Here is a 26550-nt window from a genome sequence, read left to right on the forward strand (position 1 = left end):
GAACTCACTACTCAAAGAATTAAATTTGTGTAAGAAAAAGAAAAATTATGAAATGCATAGACCAGTCAAAACACTAAAATAACACACTTTGAAAGACTAAAATTACAGAGAATATATGTGCATTGCAGAAAGTACCAAGAAGTAACAACAACAATAATACAAGTAGGTGTTGGGAGGCAAGTGTGAAAGAGACTGTGTGTGTGACAAACTGTGTGTGTGTGCTGGCTATTGGGGAAGTTTGAGAGAGGCCATGCACTGTCTCTTTAAGGCACTCACTGAAAGCTCTCCTGCTATGTCCTGAGCCCTGTCTCCTCTCCCCTGCTCTGTGGAGATGGGATACATGGGGAGGGAGGAGAGAGAGATTGTGTGAGCTGGCTGCTGGGGAAGTCTGAGACCATGTGCTCTCTTTAAGAAAGGCACTCACTTCCCGAGGCTCCTTCAGACCGCAGCAGCTCTCTCCTGCTCGAGTCCTGAGCCAGTCTGTCCCCACTCCCCTGCTGTGCAGAAATGGAGTACAGGGGTCGGGGAGGGGGACACCCTGACATCACCACACACAAACACCAGCGCTGCACAGCCAGCAAGAGGGTCTTGGGAGCAGCTGCAGGAGCAATGCGGCTGCAAAGCAGTGGGAGGGGCACCTGAACACACACTGCCAGACGTGCTCAGCTCTGCTAATAAAGTGGGCAGCACTTGAATGTATCCTGGGCAGCAGCCCAAGGGCGCAGCTTACATGAAACACAGGTCCTCAGTGCTTAGTGGGCTCACTTCTTGTTTCCTTGTTTTCTTTTGATTTATATGGCTAAAGAACCTTATACTATTGGTTTTACTTTCCTTTGCAATGTCCAGCTCTGCCTGGCTTTTGAAAGTTTTCACTTTATCACTGTACTTTCTGACCTACCAGCGGTAGGTAGCTTTCTTTGCAGAGCCATTCCTTCCATTCCTTATGGGCTGTCTGATTTTTCTTTACAACCTGTTTGAGATGCTTGTTCAGCTGGTTTGGGCTGCAATGCTTCTCTGTGATTTTCCACCCGCCCCAGTATGGAGCTTTGACTTAAAGTAATCTTCCACATTCAGATCCTTGAGTTCTTCAGACCAGTCAACTTCCCTAACTAATTCCTGTAATTTTTTAAAGTTTGCCCTTTTGAAATCAAGGATCCTAGTTGCAGACCTATTTTTGTTTAGCCTTCAGTTTAGGTTAAACTGAATTAATTTATGATCACGTGAACCAAGGTTGTCCTCTACAATAAGGTAATATATTAGGTCCTCACTACTTACTAAACTAAATCTAAAAGAGCATCAGTACTTGTTGGATCACTGACTATTTGGTGAGGAAATCTGTCAGCTATAACATCCAGAATGTTGACCTACCAATCTATTGCTGGAAAATTAATCTCCCATAATCATACAATTCCCAGCAGCATTAATTTTATTATAAATATTAATGAGGTTTATTGCCATATCCAAATTGGATCCTGGGGAATCTATTGTAAACCTGATGCACTGTTCCAGAGGAGCCTCTGGGTCAAAATCACTTTGGGGAAGAAAGCTAACAAACAGAAATCTCCTCTGGCTTCAGGAAGCTCCACACCCCCTCTCACCCCCATCACTCCTCAGGGGAAGGGGGTCACTGTATGGGTGACTGCTCCCCTGTCTGCCCAACCCCCATACATCTGGACACACCATACCCTGACCCCCCTCACTGAGCCCCATTCCCCTGCACACAGAACCCCCTCCACTGAGCCCTCTGCACCCAAACCCCACCCTGCTGATCCCCACTGCCTGCATCCTACCTCCACTGAGCTCCTCCCTGCACAACCAAACCTAACCCCCTCCCAGTTTCACCCCCCTGCAGTTAAACCCCCACCCCAATGAATCCGAACCAGCTGCAAACAGACCCCCCCCCCAGCTGAGTCCCATTCTCCCACACCCAGACCCCCCCCCCTTGCTGAGCCCCAACCACCTTTACCTGGACTCCCCTGCAGCGTCCCTGCACCTAGAACCCCCCTCAACAAACCCCTATGCATCCAGATCCCCCCCACACCTGGCCACCCCCACTGAGCCACCTGCACCCAGCTTGCCCCACACAGAACCCTCTCACCCCACACCTGGCTCCCCCCCACACTCAGCCCTGTGCAGTCAGTGGCTTGTGCGCCCCACTGCCATGCTGGAGTCTCCACATTTATTAATTGACAAATAATTAGCACAATTTTAAAATACTGTATGCATAATATTTATATTTTGGTGCAGAATTCCCTCAGGAGTAAATGCTACTCCACCACCTTTACCTTTATTTAGGTCTTTCCTGCACAGCACATAGCCGCCACTACTTGTACGCCAGTCATGTCCACCATGTTTCTGTCATCCCTTTAATATTAGGTTTCATGTCCTGCACCAGTAGTTCTAGTGCTCCATTTTGTTACCCAGGCTCCTTGAATTAGTTACTTCTGGGGGAATTCTGCGCCAAAAAATAAAAAATTCTGCACACAATATTTTCAAAGTCTGCAAAACTCTACATATTTTAGTTGTCAAAATAACATAATATAATCACACCAGTTTCAATTATTTTGGTTTTATTTTGATTACATTATTTATTTCAAAATACTTGTCAGCAAGTATGTCTGTAACAATACAGACAACAGAAAGGATTCAGAAAATGTTTTTTGATCAATAGATTCCTTACGAGGCGTATTAATACAGAACTCTGAGTAATAATTCATTTAAACTACAATACAGAACCATATTTCCCACACGCCCCAGAAGCAGTGCAAAGGCTGTGGTGGGAGGGGGAGTCAGGGGTAACGGAGGAGCTGAGGGAGAGAGAAATAATTGCTGGGAAGGCGCCTGGGTGTGAACTTGGAGGTTTGTGGTGTATGGGTGGGAAAAATATGGAACAGGTTTGGGGGGAGGGACTATTAGGGAGCTTCCTCCACGCAGACCTTGGCTGACCCCCTAGCCTCTACCATTCAGTCAGGCACGTGTCCCTCCACCCCCATTCAGACACCCACTCCCCATGTGTTCTTGCACGCCCTGTCCACATGTGTCCCTCCATCTCCATTCAGACATCCACTCCCCACATGGCCCTGCACCCTTTCTTCCTGTGTCTCTGTGCCCCCACTCAGCCATCTCCCTTCCCTATGTGGCCCTGCACCCCTCCCCCTGTCCCCATGTGTCTCTGTGGCCCCACTCACCCATCCCTGTGTGGCTCTGCATCCCCCTCCCACATCACCATCTCGCCCTGCACCTCCCTCCCCCTGTGGCCGTGAACCTCCACTCCCATGCATCCCCTGCCCCAGTCTGTCCTCCCCCACTAGCCTTTATGAGCCCTGTCTGACCCCCACAGTACTCCCATGTTGGCTGTCTCCCCATAGTCCCTGTTTCCTGACCTGGCCCAACAGGCGCTGTGGAGAAGGCAGGCTCTTTCTTTTCCCTTGCTGGTCAGGAGCTGCTGTTGTGTTTTAGTGCCACAGAGCCCTCTCCTGGGGAAAAAGGTAGAACTGCAGAAGTTATTTTCTGCTGGGAGCTGCTGCTGTGTTCTATTGCCACTGCGCCCTCTGGTGGGCAAAAGGAGGAACTGAAGCAACTTTTCAGCAGAAGTTTTTTCTGTGCAAAAAATTAAAAATATGCATCACTCATTAATTATGCATGCACAGAGTGGCGCAGAATTCCCCCAGGAGTAATTAGTGTGCAGACTTTTTAGTAGTTTCTGCTTGACATCACCCAGCTTCCTTGCTCTATTAGGCACAGGCATTTTACTGACAGTAGTACCTACCTGACTGTTACTGTCATTGATATGGGCACTGTCTTTCTGCTTGTTGTCCATTCTCCTGTCCTCTGTTGTTGCTTTCTCTACTGCTGTGTCCACTTTTACTTGATTTTAGTCCTGCTCAATATTAGAATCAAGCATGGTGGTTACATGAGCATCTCCCAACCGTCTCCCCCAGAGTCCTAGGTTCAAGCTCTTTTAATAAGTTGTGCCAGCCTCCATCCCAGAAGTCAATCACCCACCCTACTCAGGTGAAGTCCATCCTATGAGGACAGGCCTCTGCCCATGAATGGCTCTCAACGGTCAGACAGCCCAATGCCCTCCTTCTATTACCATTTCAGGAGCCACCTGTTAATCATCATGCCTGGCCTTTGCCCTCCTCCTCTGGAGACACCTGAGTGGCCTTTCTTTAAGCATCTTCCCCAGTCTGGCTTAGTCGTCTTTGATGTGTCCAGCAAGAATCGAACAGTATAATTTGTTCCCACGTGCAGGACAATCATGGATTCTTTCCCATACCTTGTATCTCAGCTCCCCACAGACAAGATACCCATCTGTTCTTCAGATCCACTCTGGAGACAGATCGGTTCTTCTTCGTAGGGAGGCCCCACTAATCTTCCTCTTCCTGGTGCTGGTGCAAATCACAGGCCTTCACCCTTCCATTCTTTGTGGCTGCAAGTCTTCTGGTCTCACTTGCAATCTTCTGTGAGTCAGCCTCTATCCCCTTGGGGCTCCCAACTCTGGCTATTTCCGTTGGCTCTTCCCCTCTTCTTGTAGGATTAGCCACTCATCTCTGCCCATCTCCTTTAACTACTTGCCTCTCCCCATCACTTCCCAAGTCACTGAACCTGTTCCTCAGTTCTAGTTCTCTTGCAGTAGCCAGGCTTTTCCTCTGCCTTGTGCTCAGTCACATGCTTCCACAGCCCATTTGCTTCATCCAGCGAGCAACCCTCACAGTCTTCCCCCTTCTGAATTCAACCACAGCTTCAAGCTGCTGCTCCAAACTGCAGATCTTCTCTGCCATCAGTTCTATCTGGCAGCACTACATACAAACAAAGCACTTTTCAGGTACCCACTCCAGAAAAACTATCTCACAGCATCCACAGGCAGTCATCTTCACTGGCTCTTCCTGTCTTTGGCTCACTACCACTTGTGCCACTGTCATAGCCTTCCCTTCTGTGCTTGGGAAGTCATGGTTATGGAGAAAAAGAGAGAAAGAGATGGTCTGTCAAATTGCTGAGAGCAACTTTATGCAGTGCTTTGAAAATCAGGACAGGAACCTTAGGGAAGTGGTGGTGAGGGGGGGAGTATATGAAGCATCTTCATAATGAGAAACTAGACTGATGGGGGGGAGAAAAATATGTAAACCAAGGTTTAAAAAAACCACTTGAAATTGGTACACTTGTTCAGAATAAAAGAAAAGAAAAAGCTTGCCTCTGAAGCACTTTCCATGTAGAAGGAAATATTGATTATCATAGATCAGTATTTTTAACTGCTCAAAAGTATTTGCTAAAACAAGAAAATGGAGCTTCTGCGTGACCTACTTACACCTGTAACATCTGGGTCACTAGCTTTACCTTCTACTTCTTTACTCTCCAGTATTGTTCTATACTAAAATGTGATAGGAAACAAATTATCTTGGCTGGAATTAGGGATGAGGAGAAACTCCATTGTTTTGCTACGAATCTGTTCAAGAGGAACCTTCCTACCCATGGCAAAAGCACTGACTATTCAAATTGTTTTATTTGGAAAACAGATGCTTGCTTTTAACCAAGCTGTTGATGTTTAAGAGTTAACAGCTGCATTTAACCAACCTTCTCCTTCCTGTTAATTTTTCAGGTACTTAAACTACCTTTTCCAGAGATCTTCTAGCAGGCTCACTCAAGAAGATACAACTGTGCTCATTACATTTCCCTTTTGCTAGAAACAATGTGGTAATTGCTGTCTTAGGAAAGTCTTTTGGCACTGTGTATTTATTATAGAATTGTTCTGAAACCTCTGAGATCCAACTATGGCAAATAAACATCACTTTTATGGCATCATCTGCAGGTTACGTCTCTTCTCCACTCTGCAGCACAGTGAAATGTAAATATGAAAACCTCCCTCAGATTCAGGAACAGACTGCGACTAGGACTGAGAAAAGAGGAATTTCCTCTCCACTGCCAACTGAGTCACAGAGGCTCTGTATTGCATTACATCTCTTGGTTCCTAGCTGCTGCTATGCTCTGAAAAGCAGCTATTCTAGTTGATTTTTCCATCTGAACTTTTTTATTTACCAAGATACAAAGTGACTGTGCATGCCCAACAGCATCAGATCAGAGACAGAAACCAGTTTAGCTTTGCTAGGTCGGTGAAGTAGATGAAATTGGCAAAACCATATTTCTGAAATCCCCTTAGCTTCCAGTTTAAGTTTTCCTTTTTGGCTGATGTTGCAGGGCTCTCCAGCATATTGTCTCTGTTCCTCAGATGATTACATGAAGGGCATAAAGTATGCCAAGACAGCAGTCCCCATAAGCGGGCACCTAAACTAACAGCCAGTATAGAAGAGCTAGGGCTGGGACTTCAGGTTTAAGTGCACCCCATTTTTCTGGCTTTCTGCAGGTCTATAGTCCTATTCTCCCACACACCCAGTCCCTGGAGATCTGAACAAATGCTCAGTAGCTTCATTAATTTAAAAAAAAGAAGAAAAACCCAAACATTCACTTGGAACCCCTGAGTGGCACAACTGATCCTTTCTTTTCCCCATCCCTCTAATATAAGCATGAGAGCATCAGCCTGTCTGGGACTTCAGCTTTTTTTCCTAATTACAGTACCTTCTGGTTTGATTAGGTGATCTCTTGCCATCCCCGTTCACCATCTCTCTCTGCAGGCTGCCTTTTTGCAGCAGTCATTGATGCAGATAAAAATTCTTTTTAAGGGACCATCTGTGAACATGTCAATTTTTATGATATTTTATTTTTGTGAAGCTTGGAGCAATTATTTTTTTCTTCTAACTGGAGATTCATTTAAAAGGGCCTCACTGAATTCTGTTTCAGTTTGAGCAGCTGTTTGTTCAACAGCCTTCACCGTTGTGAGTCACAGTTTCTTTTGGGAGTATTTTGAGTTGTTTTTTTCCCTCCTTGTAAGTGGATTGGTACCTCAAGTTAGTAGGAGACGTGTCATATTATTTGGCTTGCAGTATGATACTCACAGGGAAAAACACTCTTTCTTCGTTTTGCATTTGTTGCTGCATGAGTCTACTCATACATTCTGGCCAATACAATGATGCAGCAGTTTGAAAATATTTTTGGGAATGTACAAATGGGGAAAGGCCTGTTTCCACCATATACTAGAGTCCTTAGGTCCACATTGCTCTGTTTGGAAGCAGAAGAGCAAAATTAATTACCCAAGGCAAGGCTGGCCAGCGCAGAACTCTTAGTGAAATAAGCCCCCTCTCTCAGCTATTGTAAATTGTCATAGAGTCACTATAGTCAATAGAGCTATGGTAACACACTTGTTGAGGCTCTGACCTGCCATGTTCAGACTTTCCATAGTGTAGGAAATCATGTAACTAATGATTCCACAAAAGAGCCTTATTATTAAGAGGACACAGGCTGGTCTTAAGCCCTTGTTCATATGAAAGTATCATTCCGACTGTTCTAGTGAGAAACCCAGTGTCCCTTCTGTAACTGTCCTGAAGATTATTCTTGGCCATGTCTTTGTCAGTCACCTGGCTCTGAGGTTAGAGCATGATTTCTATGGCAGCCCGGGGTGGAGGGTGAGCATATGTTGATACAGGTCCAAAGACTTCTGGAACAAGATACTTTCTCCAACACTGCAGGGTATGAAGACAGCTGGACTTGTGTAATCCCCTCTCCTGGATCAAAAAGATTGAAGTGAGAACACTCTTGGCCTTGATATTGTTGGCAAGAACATTCAAAACCACCTTTAACCGAAAGCAGCAGCTGTCACTTGTCTTGGCCTCAATTTTGCTTTGTTTGTGTAGACTTCCTCAGGTGTTGGTGTTTGTCTCCAGTGTTTCTCTTCCTCATTCTGTTGCCTAACTGGAGCTTTTCTTCACTTTGATTACTCACATTTATACGCTGTCACCTCTGAATGGAGACAAAATCCAGCTGTCCCACCACTTCCTTGTGTAGTCCGGAATGCACAGCAAGGCAGCTTGATTTAGCCTTGGGGTAAGGATTGGCTGCCACTATCCTAATCCTGGCCTCATGATTGCTGGGAAGTATGTTGTGCACTTGAAATATGATGTTGAGGTCACAATAGAAACAGGTGCAAAAGCTGGAAGCATCAAAGCGTCCCCTGTGCAGGGAAGTGAAGCCTGCTGTCCAGACACTAGCATAGGAATGTGGGGGAGGCTCAGGCCCTGAGCTGTGGAAACTATTGCTGTTTTTTCAGCTGCTCTCATTGCAGCAACTTCCTTTTTAAATGGCATACGAGTTGCTGAAGCATTTATAATGAGTAAACCCACAGAACACTCCAGATTAAACACACCCTACCAATCCTCATGTTGCAGTGCAAGTGTCCCAGAGGTTACAGATGGACACATACATTCAGGCATCATGAGGACAGCGGGTTTGTCTCTCTGTCACATACATTTCTACTTGGTCACCTCTCTCACTCACACATACACATGCCACCCCCACCCCCGGCCCCCAAACCGCTGCCTGGGAGCATTTCATGGTTACACATCTCACCCACAAACATGTCCCCACCACGGTACCCTGGGATTCGGGTTCTAGACACGTGTATCATCCCAGGGATTACAGGGCTCTCCTAAATTCACAGCTTTCTAAGCATGTGTGTGTGTGTGTGTGTGTGTGTGTGTGTGTGTGTGTGTGTGTGTGTGTGTGTGTGTGTGTGTGTGTGTGTGTGTGTGTGTGTGTGCACGCACACGTGTGTGCGTGAAACATAGAATCATAGAATATCAGGGTTGGAAGGGCCCTCAGGAGGTCATCTAGTCCAACCCCCTGCTCAAAGCAGGACCGATCCCCGAGTAAATCATCCCAGCCAGGGCTTTGTCAAGCCTGACCTTAAAAACTTCTAGGGAAGGAGATTCCACCACCTCCCTAGGTAAGCATGTATCAAAGACGTGCTTATACTAGCATTCGCTATTTCTGTGTTGCTGCCATATTAGATTTTTGGCAATTGTCTCCCCTACAGGAGAGGCCAAGATAGTTTATGTTCAGGACTTCTGAGACACGCTTGCACACTCTGCTGCCCCTTACTGGTGGATTTTGGTGGTGTGATTGACTATGCTTATATCCCTGGCTGTTCCTGTTCCTTCCAGCCTTCTCGTCAATTGATACTGATAATGCCATGCAGTCATTTACCAACTATTACAGCTCCATTGTGTCATCCCCACCTTTTGCCGCTGTCAGTGATATCTTTAACTTTTGTTGTAGGGAATCTTGATTGTCAGCCTTACCATCTGAAGCTCGCTGGCTTAACAGTTTGACTGAAAAGGTCATTGCTTTGTTAGGCAGCCCTATGTTCACATCCAGACTCGATGCAGGGCATAAGAATGGTATAGGTTTGTCATGACATGTCTGTTGCTACTACAAGTGACCTCTTAGAAAACACTTAGTAGGCATTGTGGCTCGGACACACAAACTTTAAACTTTAAACATCCCATGTTGACTCTGAACCAATGAGCACCACCTATTTAATTTGTTTGTAGCTCAGGCTTTGTTGAGCATTTTTCTCCCAATTTTACCTTTAAGACCTGATTGGTTCTCTATATTTGTACTTCTGAAAAGAGGCCATCCAAAAATAGCAGAACATTGGCTATGAGGCAGATACCTTCTCAAAGTCTGTGACTCCCTCACCTTTGTACATTGCCAGCTAGAAACATCTACAGCAGAGGCAACTCAGCACATATTGCTGCAGCAGCTGAAAAGATGGTGTCATTTATATTTGTGCTTAAAATGACCTAAACTATTACAGCAGTCAAAGCAGACCCAAAGTCCTGATCTCCACAGGGTTCTCACATTCATCTCATTTTGTGGGTGTGCAGGACACCTACTGTTTTAGAGATTCTGTTTCTATTTTAAGCGAAGTGGTTTAAGACCATATTTAGAAGGATGAGAGAGCTGACAAGCTCCAGATACTTCAAAATGGTTATAGCAGCTGGTTTTCCCATGTCTGGTGTGCACCATGGAACTCCAGAAACGGTCTGTCCAGATCCTTTGGAAAACAAGGAGAAGATAGAGGAAAAAGATTATCCCCAATACACTTTGAACTGCAGGAGAATAATGTGTCTCATGGAGTGACTGTCACTTTAGTGTCCCACAAGGAGGTTGCAATCATCTTGTTGGCTCTTAAATTTTTTCTTGAAGATGGAGATGGAGGTGGATGGCTTGTAAAAAATACTCCAGATCTCTCCTGCAGTAGTTGCTTGGTGAGAATCCCCTATCTCAGCTGAAGAAGGTGCCTGATGAGATCTAAGAAACAGTTATTTTACAATTATAGTCTTAATAACATGCTAAATTGTTTGGTGAGCTGCTATTTATTTTATTACCACTATTATATTATCTGTATTACAGTATGTCTGCAGGCCCCAGATAAGACTGGGGCAGCATTATGCTAGGCACTCTACACCACATAGTAAGAAACCATCCCTGCCCCATATGGTTTACAATCTAAATAAATTAGACAGAACAGGATGAGAGGCGAAACAGAAGGCACAAAGAAGTGATATGAAAAGGTCACAGCAAGTCATTGGCAGAGCTGGGAAAAGAACCCAGATCTTCTGAGTCCTAAGCCAATGCTTTGTCCACTTGACCATGCTGCATTATTACTAAACAACAATCTGAAGTACAATTAAAGCACCATTAAAACAACACTATAAAATTGCTAGAAGACTAGCTATTTTGGGAGTATTTAAAAATGGGGAGAGGGTTCTGTTCAGGAGCTAATCAATGTTAGTAACGAAAATGCCTCTTAAAAAAAATGTGTTTACAGATCCTTTCTGGAATGTAGAATAAATTCTACATGCCATGAGCTGCCACAGCCAAAGTGCAGTCATCCAGTGATCCATGTGCAAAAGTAGAACGCCTATCAATAGGGTGTCAGAGCGCTAATACCTCAGGATGAGGCTCAGGTAAGAAGTCACATATTCAAGGCATTAAAGGCTAACCATGCAAACTTAAAACATCAGTCTGCCACTTTACAGGCAGATAATGTAAAAAGGGTAGTACATTGTGATCCTCGGTGCTCCAATCTGTTTTTTGTACTAGCTGCAAGTGGTAGTGAACCCTAACAAAAGGTAAATTAAAACAATTGTGCCTCATTGGCACAAGGACAGGTGTTGCTTTTGCAAAGTGATGATGAGAGCACATAAAGCAAACTGCAATTGAAAAATGTTCATGTTGCTTCTGAGACACATAGGACTTTCCTATTTTAATACAGCCAAATACAAGGTCATATATCTCGGAACAAAAGATGTAGGACATATTTACGGGATGGTGGGTCCATAAAGAACACTGGAGTTATGGTAAATGACCAGTTAAAAATACTCTCAGTATGATACTTGTGACTAAAAAAGTTACCATGAGTTTTGACTGTATAAACAGAGGAATATCAAATGGGAGTAGGGAAGGGATAACATCGCTTCATGGTTTGGTAAGACCGCAACTGGAATTCTGTGTTCAGTTCTGGTTGCTACACATTGAAAAAGGATGTTGAAAAATTGGAGAAGATTCAACGAAGTGCTACAGGATTGATTTGAGCTCTGGAAAAACACACATTATGGTGAGAAAGTTAAGATCAATCTGTTTAGCTCACTGAAGAGAAGTTTAAGAGGTGACTTAATTGCAATCTATTTCTACCTACATATGTAGAATGTATCAGACAGTGGAGGCCTCTTTAATCTAGCTGACATAAGCATAAAAAGGACCAATGGCTGAAATTTGAGCCTAGAAAAATTAAAACTAGAAATAAGGTGCACATTTTTAACCAAAAGGGTAATTAACAATCACAGCAGATTAACCGGGTATGTGGCAAACCCTTGCTCACTTGAAGTCTGCAGCTCAAGACCAGATGTCTTTCTAAAAGGTATATTCTAGTTAAGCCATAAATTATAGACTTGATGCAGGAATTAATGGACAAAATTCTATGGCCTGTGTTCTTCAGGAGGACAGACTAGATGATTATAAGTTTCTTTTAGGCATAAAAAAAAATCTTTGCATCAATCCTGATTGGTGGTCAGAAATAATAACCATGTTCTCAGCCTGGTGCACTAATGGTTTTCATGCCTCTGTTGCTAGTGAGAACACAAACAAAGAGCGCTCCTTCTTCTACTAATGACCACTACCCAGTAGGAAGACTTCAGTGATTCTGAAAAAAACTTGAGGATTGTGGTGGATAATCAGCTGAACATGATGATAATACAGTAGGGCACAGATTATCCAACAAGTTCTTGAAATGCATTGGAGACAACTTTTATTATAGAAGGTAGAGAAAGAGACTAGAGGAGAGGATATTCTGCATTTAATTCTGACAAACAGGGAGGAACTAGATAAGAACCTGAAAGTGGAAGACAGCTTGGATGAAGGTGACCATGAAATGTTAGAGTTCAAGATTCTAAGGAATAATAGGAGGGAAAACAGCAGAATAAAGGCAATGGACTTGAAGGCAGACTTTAGCAAACTCAGACAATTGGTAGGTAAGATCCTGTGGGAAGCAACTCTAAGGGAAAAAAGAGTTCAGGAGAGCTGGCAGTTTTTTAAAGAGACATTATTAAGGGCACAAGAGCAAATTATTCCAGTGTGTAGGAAAGATAAAAAGTATGGTAAGAGGTCTCCCTGGCTTAGCCAAGAGATCTTCAATGACCTGAGACTCAAAAAAGAGTCATAGGTCAAATGACAAAAGATGAATATATTTTAAAAATCAACACAAGCATGTAAGAACAAAATTAGAAAGGCCAAGGCACAAAATGAGATTAAATAAACTAGGGATAAAAAATGGTTACAGAGCATTTTACAAATATGTGGGAAGCAAGAGGCAGACCAAGGATTGGGTAGGCCCATTACCAAATAAGGAGGGAAAGACAATAACAGATAATATAGCAATGGCCAAAGTATTAAATGCCTTTTTTGTATCCAGTTTTCACCAAAACTTGGGATCTGATGACTAACATAGAGAACAGTGTAAATGGCATAGAATCTGAGGCTAAAATAAGAAAAGAACAAGTTAAGAATGACTCAAAAAAGTTAGATGTCTTCACATCAGTAGGGTCTGATGAAATATGTCCTAGAATACTTAAGGAACTAACTGAAGAGCTCTCTGAGCCATTAGTGATGATCTTTGAGAATGCTTGGAGGATGGGAGACATACCAGAGGGCTGGAAAAGGAACAAATATAGTACCTTTCTACAAAAAAGGGAATAAGAACAACCCAGGGAATTACAGACCAGTCAGTGTAACTTCGGTAATGGAGAAAAGAATCAAAAAATCAACTTGTAAGCACTTAGAAGATAATAAGTAGCAGTCAACATGGATTTGTCAAGAACAAATCATATCAAACCAACCTAATATCTTTCTTTGACAGGGTAACAAGCCTTGTCAATAGGGGGAAGCAGTGGATGTGATATAGCTTGACTTTAGTAATGCTTTTGATACTGTCTCACATGACCTTCTCGTAAACATACAAGAAAAATACATCCTAAATGGAGCTACAGTAAGGAGTACAGAACTGGCTGGAAAACTGTGCTCAGAGAGTAGTTATCATTGGCTCACAATCAAGCTAGAAGGCACATCAAGTGGGGTCCCACAGGGATCAGTCCTGAGTCCAGTTCTACTGAATATCTTCATAAATGATTTGGATAATGGCATATAGATAGTATAATAGTATATTGATACTAGATAGATAGTATAATGATACTAATCTGGGAGGGATTGCAAATGCTTTGGAGGACAGGATTAAAATTCAAAATGATCTTGACAAACTGGAGAAATAGTCTGAATTAAATAGGATGAAATTCAATAAGGACAAATACAAAGTACTATACTTGGTTGGGCATAATCAACTGCACAGCTACAAAATAGATAATGACTACCTATGATGGAGTACTGCAGAAAAGGATATGGGGTCAACAACATAATCCTGTTGCAAAAAAAAAAAAAAAAAAAAAAAAAGAGTGAGACACAAGAAGTAATTATTTCACTCTACTCAGCACTGATAAGGCCTCATCTGGAATACTGTGTCCAATTCTGTGCACCACACTTCAGGAAAACGTGGGCAAATTACAGAGAGTCCAGAAGAGTGCAACAAAAATGATTAAAGGTCTAGAAAACATGACCTACAAGGAAAGATTGAAAAAAATTGGGCTTGTTTCATGCTGGAGAAGAGAAGACTGAGGGGAGACATTATAGTCTTCAAGTACATGAAAGGTTGTTAAAAGGCAAGGGTGAAAATTGTTCTCCTTTGCTGCTGAGGACAAGACAAGTAGTAATGCGTTTAAATTGCAGCACCAGATTTAGTTTAGACATTAGGAAAAACTTCCTACCTGTCCAGTAGTTAAGCAATGGATCAAATTACCAAGTGAGGTTGTGGAATCTCCATCACTGGAGGTTTTTTAAGAGCAGGTTAGACAAACACCTGTCAGGGAAGGTCTAGATAATACTTAGTTCTTCCTCAGTGCAGGGGATTGGACTAGATGACCAGTGCTACATTTCTATGATTCTATGAGCTCCAATGTGATGCTGTTGCCAAAAGAGATAATGCAATCTTGGGATGCATAAATTGGGAACCTCAAATAGGAGGAGGAAGGTTATTTCACCTCTGTATTTGATACTGGTGCAACCGCTGCTAGAAGGTTGTGTCCAGATCTGGTGCCCACCATTCAGGAAGGATGTTGGAAATACTTGAGAAGGGCTCAGAGAAGAGCCCTAAGAATGCTCAAAAGATTGGAAAACATGCCTTATAGTGAAAGACTCAAGGATCTCAATATATTGAGTTTATCAAAGAGAAGATTAAGGGGTGATTTGATTGCAGTGTATAAGTATCTACATGGGGAACAAATATTTAACAATGGACTCTTCACTCTATCAAAGAAAGGTATAACACAATCCAATGGCTGGAAGTTGAAGTTTGACAAATTCAGAATGGAAATAAGGTGTATATTTTTAACAGTGAGAGTACTTAATCATTAACTGACGCAATTTACCAAGGACACAATTTATCATGGTGGTGTCTGCCTTACTGACAATTTTTAAATCCAGATTGGATGTTTTCTCTAAAAGATCTGCTCTAGGAATTATTTTGGAGCAGTTCTCTGGCCTGTGTTATACTAGGGTCAGATGAGATGATCATAATGGTCCCTTCTGGCCTTAGAATCTATGAATGGCTGAAAGTTGAAGCCAGAAGAATTCAGACTGAAATAAGGTGTACATTTTTAACAGTGAGGGTAATTAATTGGAACAATTTATCAGCTGTGGTGGTGTCTCCCTCACTGGCAATTTTAAAAGCATGATATGCTCTAATTCATACACAAATTAATTCAGAGAAGTTCTATGGCCTATGTTATACAGGGGTTCAGATTAGATTATCTCACAATGGCCCTGCTAGCCTTAAAATTGATGGCTCTGAGTATGCATTTATTAATATCTTTTGGCAGACATAAAATCTTTATTTAAAGTCTTCAAATGATGGAGAATCTACAATGTCCCTAGATAGGTTGTTCTAATGGTTAATTACCCTCACTGTTATGGAATTAGACCTTATTTCTAGTCTGAATGTGTCTAGTTTCAGCTTCCAACTATTGGATTTTGTTTTGCCTTTTTCTGTTATATTTAAAGAGCTGTCTACTATCAGAAATGTCTTCCATGTGTAGGTAATTGTAGACTAAAATTAAGTCACCACTTAACCTTCTCCGTCAATTAGGTAAAAAGATTGAGCATCTTAAATCTCTTGCTAACACAAATTTTCAAGACTTTGAATCACTTTTGTGGCTCTCTGCTGCTGAAAAATTGGAATGGGTAAAGAAGAGAGAAAGAATATAGACTAGCTGAGTCATCACTGACAGAATGGGCTGCTCTTTAACATTTCATTAATACTTTTTGCATTAAATATTAAAATAATCAGCCTTCCTCCCAACAATGCTGAAAATCTTTGTTTAATTTCTTCTCCTCTGTAATTTTAGTCTGTATGAGAATCCTCTCACCCCTGGTAACATGAATGTCCATCAAATAAAAACAAAAGGGATCCTCCAGTTGCATATTTCATTCTACAAAGAGTGGAAAGGTAGAGATGTGCTTTATCTGGCAAGTGATTGAGGAGACACTGAAAATAACATATAACCCATGTTATTGAACATAACTAGTCACACAGTATAAAAAGGTGAGAGCGGTTCCCTCCAGGACACAAAGAATTCCACATGTGAGCCTGAATCTGTATGTCCCACGTACACCCAGGAAAACTTAATCCTATACTTACTTCATTATGAAATGCAGAAGTATCTTTGCCAATATGGCTGAGACAGTTATGATGAGGAGAGCTGTGAGGCCATATACTGTCCACTCTGTGGAAAAGAAAAAGGCATATCTTCTAGCACATTAATTTGCTTATAGTTTTAAAATAGTGTATGTGCTTTCTGTTTTAACACACACACTCTTGAACACTCAATGGAAAGCTTCCATTTCAACCAATGTTTAAATTAGAGCAACTGAAGCTGAAAGAGATCTTTTACATTCCAGTCAGTCCATCCCCACTTGGCCAGTGCAAGATAGTTCGTTATAAAATTTCAAACTTCAGAGTAAATACCAGGAACTATTTCCTTACAGAGATTTTAAAGCTGTGCAATTGTCCATCTTTGAAAAAGATGGAAGCATATTCCTAGGGAATTTTAAAAATAAACTGAACAAAGCTTATGGGAATGTACATAAACAATTCTCCATTTGCAAGGAGATTGGATGATCTCACATCAGTATTTGTCCTGTTCTCTTCCCATTGCAGATTCTGCTCAGTGTTTGATCTGTGTTGTACTGTCCTGTTCTGTGTCATTGCATTCCTTTAGACTGTAGGCTGTTGGACATTGCACCAGATCCTTGATCCCCCTCTTTAGTTCCCTTTGTCATTTCAGCAGCACAAAGGGGATTCAAAGATGCCTTGAAGCAGCAGCTGAAGATTCTCTTAGTACAAACGACTTCTAAACTAGTGCAGCCCAAGTGCCTCCTGATCTTTCCTCCACACTCAGGCTTGAGCATGTCATGGGTGGGACAATGTGGTGCAACATGCTCTGGCAAACCTGGCTGATAGAAGAGCTCCAAGGCAGGGTCTTGTATTTGAAAATGCAAGTTAGAGACGCTCTGAGGCCCTCAGCAGTCTCAAATATCAGGGTGGCACAGAGGTAGAGTAAAACCACCTAATGACCCTCTGGTTCTCCCCACATGCATTTAGCACCACTTCGTGTCACTCTTAGTGATCTAGCCTACTCTTATTTGTTCAACGCACTGTACCATACAGTAAATGTACATCACTAATGCAGCACACAGAGAATGACAAGAAAAAGTAAGCCATTTCATAATCTGTATGTCAGTGTATTTCCCCTGTTGTTTCTGCCCATCAATTCCCCTTGGATATTACCAGACATCTAATGCAGCACACAGAGAATGACAAGAAAAAGTAAGCCATTTCATAATCTGTATGTCAGTGTATTTCCCCTGTTGTTTCTGCCCATCAATTCCCTTTGGATATTACCAGACATGATGCTAGTGGGATGACTCGGACTGGTTGTGATGACATAAAGTATCTTTGAAGACTGGGCTGCATTGATGCGGAGATTTGCTTGTTCAGTTATCACCTCAGTAAATTTCTGATTGACTGTAGTAATGTCCTGCTGTAGCTTTTCTTTGGTAGCTGAAAATACAAGAAGTTATACAAACAAGACCTTAATTTACTTATTTGGGCATAGTTTTTGACTTTGTATTTTATTACACAAGAACTGTGACTCTGTCTGTTTTAAACTGGGATCTTAGACAATTATTTAATGGCTGATGCTAGGAAAGTCTTATCAGTCACTAGGATGCAAACAACATGGATTTTCTGAATGTCAATTGTTAATTGAACTCTATTCAACCTAGACCAACAAGTTTTCCTTCTAAAACCTTAGTTGATAAATAGAGACATATATAAAGGAGAATGGGCCAGATTCTGGACCCAACCCATATACTCTGCTTTGGAGGCATATAAGGGCCATAAAAGGGCTGCAACAGCCCATGGGTAACTTTCTCCAGCACAGGAGCTATGTGAAGCTGGCATATGCAGCCTTGTGCCAGCCCCCTTTGCAGCAACAACTGTAGGGGGCTCCCCAAAGTAGGAGAGAGAGGGTAGCAATAAGCACTCAATGATACGGTCCTTCTGGGCTCTACAGAAGCCCATTAGCAGCTGTAGGGAAGCTACCATACATTAGAGCAGCCCTAGGTACCATACCAGCTCCCAGCACAGACAGACTCTCCTTCTAGACTGTGCCTCTCAGGAGGCACAACTCCAAATCTAGCCTAATAATTCCAGAGGGAGTTTCTCCAATAATCACATTGAAACACAGGTACATGAAAAAAACAAACTCTTTCCAGGTGCCTCCTTGGGGTTATTGAATTGTTTTGAAGAAAAAGGCTCTGGCCAAGAAAAAGACAGGAAGATCCACAGTTATTAGAATACTATCTCACGCTTGCGCCCTACGATACTGAAAAGGAGCCTCTTCTACCAGTGTATAAACTGAGACCAAGCAACAGGGAGTGTCAGAAAAAGGAGAGAGAGACCTTGCTTATCTTGAAGGATCAGAGAAAAGTAGCTGCACTGTGTCTCAGATGGACAATATACATTGTTTTGTAATTAGGACAACAGAATGGCTTCTCCAGATCTCAGGAGATGATGCTAAGGATTGCAGTTAAATATTCAGCGTTTTTTGTTTAGCATGTGTTTTCTTTTTTTACAACCTACTTGCTATTAAAAATCTAGCTTGCTTAGTGAATCTTAAAGTGGTGGCTCTAGTTAATCTGTTTTGGGGACAACACACTGCTTGAAGAGTTGAAGCATTCTATGATATTTCATTGCGGACTGATAAAATTAGTATGAGTGGCCATCTGGTTACTGGCTGTCACTGAGGAGAGAGACAGGTTCTATCTACAAGACATACAATTAGAAACTCCGAAGATACAAGAGATGTCTGTGTCTACACTATCATTTTCCAGAGGTGCTGGAACAATTTGTATAGTGGGAGTGCTAAGAGCCATTGAACCAAACTGTAAACGATGGAAGCCACTCTGAGCCAGCAGGTACCGCATTGCCTCCAGCACCCCTACTTCCGGCACCTATGCCTTTTTCCCTAAAATTTTCTTACACCAATCCAGCTTTGCTGGCATGAGCAATGGTGAGTGTTCTAGCACAGACAAGACGAAAATGATCTGAACAAGATGACTTGAATGTAATTGGTACAGTCACAGAATCCCAGGACACTTTCTGGCTGAGTGGAATATACAGGGAGTTAGAAAGCACTAAGGAAAACAGAAGGTGCAGCTGGACTACTGGCACCATTTTATTTCAACTTTAGTCTTTCTTTCAGCCCCATCATATCAGGTGTGGGGGAGAAGGAACCAGGGGAATGGGGTTTTGGGTTAGCCCATAGTTATTTGAGAAACAGCTGAAGGGCAGACTACTAAATCAAGACAGAAGTTTGGGTGGGAGGCCTACCACCTGGAACTCTGACTACACTAAATGGAGGACCCTTAGATGTATGATATGAGTTAAAATATGTGTTTTCGCTGTGTCTGTAGGGCAAGTCTCTAAACACCTTAGAAAAATGGTCCATCAGGAGCTAGGTATGGAGCAGTTAGCCTCTTACCTCTGTACACGACAGCAAATCCCTGGGCCTGATTTATTTGATCTGAGAAAAAATACAAAATGACAAAATCCAAAGAGACATTAAAAGAGATGGGAGGCCGGTTCCTGCCATCAAAACGAGCCAGCACATGGTAGGTGTAGCCATCCAGCACCTCCACCATGTCTGTGGAGTCCTTGATGTCAAAGAGAGTGAAGTTGAACTGGATCTGAGATGCTCCTGGAATTTGTATGGTCCAGTAGCACACCCTGCCTGTGGCATAGGTGTCAGGGAAATCTGGAGAATAGATCACAGATGTTGGGGAGGTATAGTTCCCCCCACAGGCACCAATGAGGGCTGTGGGGAAAAAGAGAAGAAAAAGAATGAGTGAAAATCAAATTTGTATAGTCTGTACTTCCAGAGCATGTTTCATCTAAGAATAAATCTGATACACTACAAACATCAAGAGCTCAATTGTGGCTTTAAGCTACAGATTTGCACTGGGGACTGTGGAACCCCAGGAGATACTATGTCTCAGACCAGAGCAAGATGCTTATATGGGTACCTGGGAGCATGGTCACTGTGCTACCCTCTTCCAGGGTGCAATGTGCACTTCTTTCACAGGAGGCCAACTCCACGGATATGGTGCAAAAGTGGGGGGCCATCAACCTCTCTCATTTCTTTCAGAAAGCCTAATGCCAGTCTAGGCTGCAATTGTGCCTAGCTCTTGTGCACAATTGTAGCCAGCAATTTGTGCCCTCTCCTCCCTTGAGCATCCCTCCAGGGCTGGGGACAATCTGGTCATAATGAGCTAACCACTAAGCCTCACCAGTTCCCCTCTTACCCCTGTGAGGTCGGTATGTGTAATAATGACTCTTGCTTATGGGATATTTCTCCACTTCCCTATAATTAAAGCATTCTTAGCAGAGTTTTATCTTTTTTATGTAATTGTTTTAAAATTTCAAGTGTTTTGTTTTTGTACAATTAATAAGTAAGTTTGACACATGGATAAATGAAATCACTTGGCTAAGAATAACGTCCTATCACAGGATCCATTGCAAACACCTTATCCATGAAGCTGAAATGTTTCCAACATATTTTTGTATGCAGTAATGCTTGAGGCTACTTTATCATCTTTTGTTCAATGCTGCTCTTGTGCTCACTGCTATCATTTATGTAAACTAATACATCTGCTGGTACATGATTTTGTACAGAAAGAGTCCATGGACAGTGTATTGGCTGATTTCCAAAGATATCAATGCAGCACCTCTGATGTATACTGCTAGCATCAGTGCTTAATCATGATCTTTCTGGCTCTGATTTACGTTATTTCAAATGCCCTTTCTTGGGCTGTTGACAGACTTCTCAGCTCAGCCATTATGTCCCGATGCCAACTTGAAGATCAGGTATTATTGTCAGATTTTACATCAGGGATTAACCCTTTAGAACATGGAGTGGAGCGGAGACATAAAAATACATTTATGCAGAAAGTGGTGATGGTGAGTGGTGGCATACTCTAGGGTTGCCAACTTTGATTGGATCAATTCCTGGAAATTTCATCACATGACAATCTTTAATGAAAAATTAATCTTTAATTCTTGGAGACTCCCGGACAATCCTGGAGGGTTGGCAACCCTAGCACAAGTACTTTTATTTTGTAGTACTTCTAAGAAATCAGACCTCTCAGACTAACACCAACAGCTTATATCACTTTGGAAAAAAAACCAGAAGATAAAAATTTTAAAATAGCTCAGCTATACTGTTCCAGCATTATTGTTGGTAACATTACTATCAGTTACACTAATTCTTTTAATGGTGTGTGTGTGTGTGTGTCTGTCTGTCTTCACATGTTTAAAGCCATGTATAAACAATTAATTCGCACAACCCCCCCGGGAGGCAGATATGTAAATAGTGTTATACTGCACCCTATTAATAAAATAGATCCTTACTGTCACCTTGGTCCCCTCTAACTCAACTCTAATCTGTGGCCATTAGGCATTTTCCATGTCCAACTGGGTAGCACAGCCCAAAAGAGAACTACGCAACACTAAACTGCCGAGCAGTGTAGCCAACTCAGACTTATTGAGAATAATGTGATTTTGGCTCTGGCTGCAAAGAGTCTCGTGATGATACTAAAAGCTCCATTGGTGTGTGGGAAGGGGGAGGGCTCCATTTCCATACAAAGCCCTGTAGCCTAATGGAAAGTTCAATGACTTAGAAGTCGAGATACCATGAATTCTAGTCCCAGCTCTTTGACTGACAATACTTCTGTGTCCTTCACAACCCATATTATGAACAAGATCTCACACATGTAACCAAGAACTTACCCAGGGTCACTAGTAGAGCTGGAAATAGAACAGAGTCTCTAATGCAACAGCATCAAGTCTCATCCACTTTGCCAAATTCTTTCCAAGGACATATCAAATTAGGTGATTCTGTAACCCACCATGACTCTGTTACCTCTTACTTGCTAGACCACACATAGAAACTTATTTGAGCACAGGCTTTTGTGGGCTAAAGCCCACTTCATCAGATGCATGCAGTGGAAAATACAGTAGGAAGATATATAGATATATACACACAGAGAACATGAAAAAAATGGGTGTTGCCATACCAACTCTAATGAGACTCATCGATTAAGGTGCGCTATTATCAGCAGGAGGAAAAAAAACTTCTGTAGTGATAATCAGGATGGCCCATTTCAAACAGTAGACAAGAAGGTGTGAGTAACAGTAGGGGGAAAATTAGCATGGGGAAATAGTTTTTAGTTTGTGTAATGACGCATGCACTCCCAGTCTTTATTCAAGCCTAATTTAATGGTCTCCAGTTTGCAAATTAATTCCAGTTCTGAAGTTTCTTGTTGGAGTCTGTTTTTGAAGCCACACTATCAGAGGCTCATCTATCAATGTGATATATGCCATCATGTGCCAGCAATGCCCCCCTGCCATGTACATTGGCCAAACCGGACAATCTCTACGCAAAAGAATAAATGGACACAAATCAGACATCAAGAATTATAACATTCAAAAACCAGTCAGAGAACACTTCAACCTCCCTGGACACTCAATTACAGACCTAAAAGTTGCAATTATTCAACAAAAAAACTTCAAAAACCCTAACACGGCTACCACTCTGAAACATATAGAAACTTGAGTCTGTTACTACTACCATGCTAAGAGCACTCTAAGGGTTCTTTAGATCAAGTGGTAGCTCTTTACATTTTTACGTCCAGAGATCCCAGGTTCAGGTTCTCATATGACCCAAATGGGGGTTGTTACTTTTGGCTTTGCTGTCTGTAACCACAATGTGCTCTCACGGCGTGCAGTATGACCCAAAGCGTCACGATGCCCAGTGTTCCATGGCTGTTTCAGAAGGTCTGGTGCCTCCCTGTACGTGCTGGTCCACTTAGAGCAGTGGTTCTCAACACAGAGGTCTCCCGGGGGTCCATCAGCTCATCTAGCTATTTGCCTAGTTTTACAACAGGCTACATAAAAAACACTAGCAAAGTCAGTACAAACTAAAATTTCATACAGACAATGACTTGTTTATACTGCTATATAGACTATACACTGAAATGTAAGCACAATATTTATATTCCAATTGATTTATTTTATAATTATATGGTAAAAATGAGAACGTAAGCACTTTTTCAGTAATGATGTGCAGTGACACTTCTGTATTTTTATGTCTGATTTTTGTATGCAAGTAGTTTTTAAGTGGGGTGAAATTTTGGGTATGCAAGACAAATCAGACTCCTGAAAGAGGTACAGTAGTCTGGAAAGGTTGAGAGCCACTGACTTAGAGGATAAAAGCAGTTGTTCCTAGAGCTGTCTGTGCTGTGGAGCTGAAGATTGTAGGTTGATGAGCCACGTGGGTGTGGGAAAATTTACATATTATAAAAGTTGATGTACAGATCCTGATGCAATAGTTGGAATGATCTGAAGTTGCAAAACACTGTATTTAGAAGTGAATTCAGATGTTGTGTTAATATTTGTTTTACCATTGCATTTTTATTATTTGTATTTGTAACAATAGGTGTAGCAGATTGAGTAGTTTTAAGCCTGAGCAATGTGGGAGATGTTGCCTGTGTGTGCAGAGCAGGAGTGGGCAAACTATGGTCCGGGGGGCCACATCCTTCCTTTTCATACGTTTTAATCTGACCCTCAAGCTCCCGCTTGGGAGCGGGGTTTGGGGCTTGCCCTGCTCTGTGCCATGGCTCTGCGTGGCTTCCAGAAGCAATGGCATGTCTCCCCTCTGGCTCCTACGCATAGGGGCAGCCAGGGCGCTGCGTGCACTGCCCCCAGCCCCAAGTGCTGCCACTGCAGCTCCCATTGGCCAGGAACCATGGCCAATGGGAGCTGCAGTGGTGGACCTGTGGAAGGGGTGGCACACAGAGCCACCTGGCTGTGCCTCCGCATAGGAGCCAAAGCGAGGACATGCCCCTGCTTCTGGGAGCTGCTTGAGGTAAGCACTGCCTGGAGCCTGCACCCCTGAGCCCCCTCCTGCGCCCCAATCCCCTGCCCTAGCCCTGATTCCCCTCCTGCCCTCTGAGCCCCTCGGTCCCAGCCCAGAGCACCCTCCTGCAACCCTAACCCATCATCCTCAGCCCCACTCCAGAGTCCACACCCCCAGCTGGAGCCCTCACCCCCCCCCCGCACCCCAACCCCCTGTCCCAGTCCGGAGCCCCTTCCCACACCCTGAACTCCTAATTTATGGCCCCACCCCAGACTCCTCACCCTGTCCTGCACCCCAACCCCCAATTTCATGAGCATTCATGGCCAGCCATATAATTTCCATACCCAGATGTGGCCCTTGGGCCAAAAGATTTGCCCACCCCTGGTCCAGAGGGTGGGAGACCATGCCTGTGCAAGCTCCAAAAGGTCAGACCTGATTTAATACATTTATCTTCCCAGAAAGCAGTCTCATTCTCAAAAATGTAACATCAGCACCTGTGCAGGATTAGCTGTCTCGGAGAATTGCAAAGGAGCTACAGACCCTCTCTCCTGTTGGGCAGCAGTATGAATCTTGCCCAGCTCAACAGGATTTAAGTTTTGTTCCCATCTCATGGAAGTTTGGTGGCCCCTGTATGGGATGAGTTTGATTCCCCGTTCCAGTTCCCACATCACAAACTCACTAACCTGCTTTGCACTAAATATACACTGAGCAGGGACTGTCCCTCACTAAGGGCTTTTCTATATGAACAGTTAGCATGCGGCAAGATGGGGTCTAAATCTACCTCACATTAGCCAGCCATGCACTGGCTGTCCATCCAGGCCCTGCTCCCACATCTAAAAGCTCCATAGTGCACTTCGATCTATCCCACTTTGAAACGGGAGTAGATCAAAGTGCATACTTCCCAACATTTCAAGTGGCTAAAGCAGGACACAGCGCTGCTCAGGTTTGGCCACTCTATAGATGGGGACAGAAGGGCAGACAGGCAAAACCCCATGGCAATCCTGAATGCAGAAAATATTCTGCTTAATCATGACAAGAGGTTTTGAGGATCAAAGTACGACAGGCCTGCAAACCCCAGGACAGTTGTTAGGTGTAAGCGCGCCTTAGTGAACTTTTAGTGCACAGCTGCAAGGTCCGCATGGACAGTTAATGCGTAACTGGCAAGCACCCATGGACTAACTGTTCATATAGACTTAAACACTTAAGACTTGTCTATCATAAAGAGGTCCCAATGTGCATTGGACCCTCTAGTGAAAGTTCCTGCAGCAGGTGCCAAAATAGTCTCACTCACTATAAATATGAGAGAAGTGGTAACACTAATTGTCTCGAGCACATTGAAGGGAGAGGGGGAGTTCAAAAATCAGACGACAAACCAAAAACACATTCAATTTTAAAAACAAGATCTCATTATATTTGAGCCAATCTCATGATTTTGTAGGGGTCACCATCTGACTCATGATATTTGACTCATGGCTGAGCATCTTTGCTTTCTGGAGCTAGATCACCCCTAGCTTCCATTTTGAATCACTTGGAGGAGAGGAAGATGACCAGGAACAGTCAACATGGATTCACCAAGGCCAAGTCATGCCTGACCAACTTGATTATGACGAGATAACTGGCTCTGTGGATGAGGGGAAAGCAGTGGACATGTTGTTCCTTGACTTTAGCAAAGCTTTTGACACGGTTTCCCACAGTATTCTTGCCAGCAAGTTAAAGAAGTATGAGCTGGATGAATGGACTGGTGGATAGAAAGTTGGCTAGATTGTCGGGCTCAACGGGTAGTGATCAATGGCTCCATGTCTAGTTGGCAGCCGGTATCAAGTGGAGTGCCCCAAAGGTCAGTCCTCGGGCCGGGTTTATTCAATATCTTCATAAATGATCTGGAGGATGGTGTGGATTGCACCCTCAGCAAGTTTGCAGATGACACTAAACTGGGAGGAGAGGTAGATACACTGGAGGGTAGGGATAGGATAAAGAGGGCCCAAGACAAATTAGAGGATTGGGCCAAAAGAAATCTAATGAGGTTCAACAAGGACAAGTGCAGAGTCCTGCACTTAGGACGGAAGAACCCAATGCACCGATACAGACTAGGGACCGAATGGCTCGGCAGCAGTTCTGCAGAAAAGGACCTAGGGGTTACAGTGGATGAGAAGCTGGATATGAATCAACAGTGTGCCATTGTTGCCAAGAAGGCCAATGGCATTTTGGGATGTATATGTAGGGGCATTGCCAGCAGATCGAGGGATGTGATCGTTCCCCTCTATTCGACATTGGTGAGGCCTCATCTGGAGTACTGTATCCAGTTTTGGGCCCCACACTACAAGAAGGATGTGGAAAAATTGGAAAGAGTCCAGCAGAGGGCAACAAAAATGATTAGGGGACTGGAGCACATGACTTATGAGGAGAGGCTGAGGGAACTGGGATTGTTTAGTCTGCGGAAGAGAAGAATGAGGGGGGATTTGATAGCTGCTTTCAACTACCTGAAGGGGGTTCCAAAGAGGATGGATCTAGACTGTTT

The 26550-nt window shown here is 43.1% G+C and overlaps 1 protein-coding gene across 10 annotated transcripts in view; it reads right to left on the reverse strand.

Moving 5' to 3' along the window:
• Nucleotides 1–6839: 6839 nt before the first annotated feature.
• Nucleotides 6840–26550, reverse strand: part of KREMEN1 (kringle containing transmembrane protein 1) — a 155384-nt gene continuing 135673 nt past the window's right edge. For 9 of the 10 annotated variants that reach the window (XM_043529151.1, XM_043529147.1, XM_043529150.1 and 6 more), the window contains 4 exons: nt 19602–19934; nt 17459–17617; nt 16196–16280; nt 6840–10203 (listed from right to left, as the gene is read on the reverse strand). In XM_043529151.1, coding sequence (XP_043385086.1) covers nt 10041–10203; nt 16196–16280; nt 17459–17617; nt 19602–19934 — 740 coding nt within the window. In that variant the 3' untranslated portion in view covers nt 6840–10040. The remainder of the gene's footprint in view (nt 10204–16195; nt 16281–17458; nt 17618–19601; nt 19935–26550) is intronic. The other variant, XM_043529152.1, reaches the window with a different exon arrangement.

This window comes from Chelonia mydas, chromosome 15 (genome assembly GCF_015237465.2).
Source record: "Chelonia mydas isolate rCheMyd1 chromosome 15, rCheMyd1.pri.v2, whole genome shotgun sequence".
Classification (NCBI taxonomy): Eukaryota; Metazoa; Chordata; order Testudines; family Cheloniidae; genus Chelonia; species Chelonia mydas.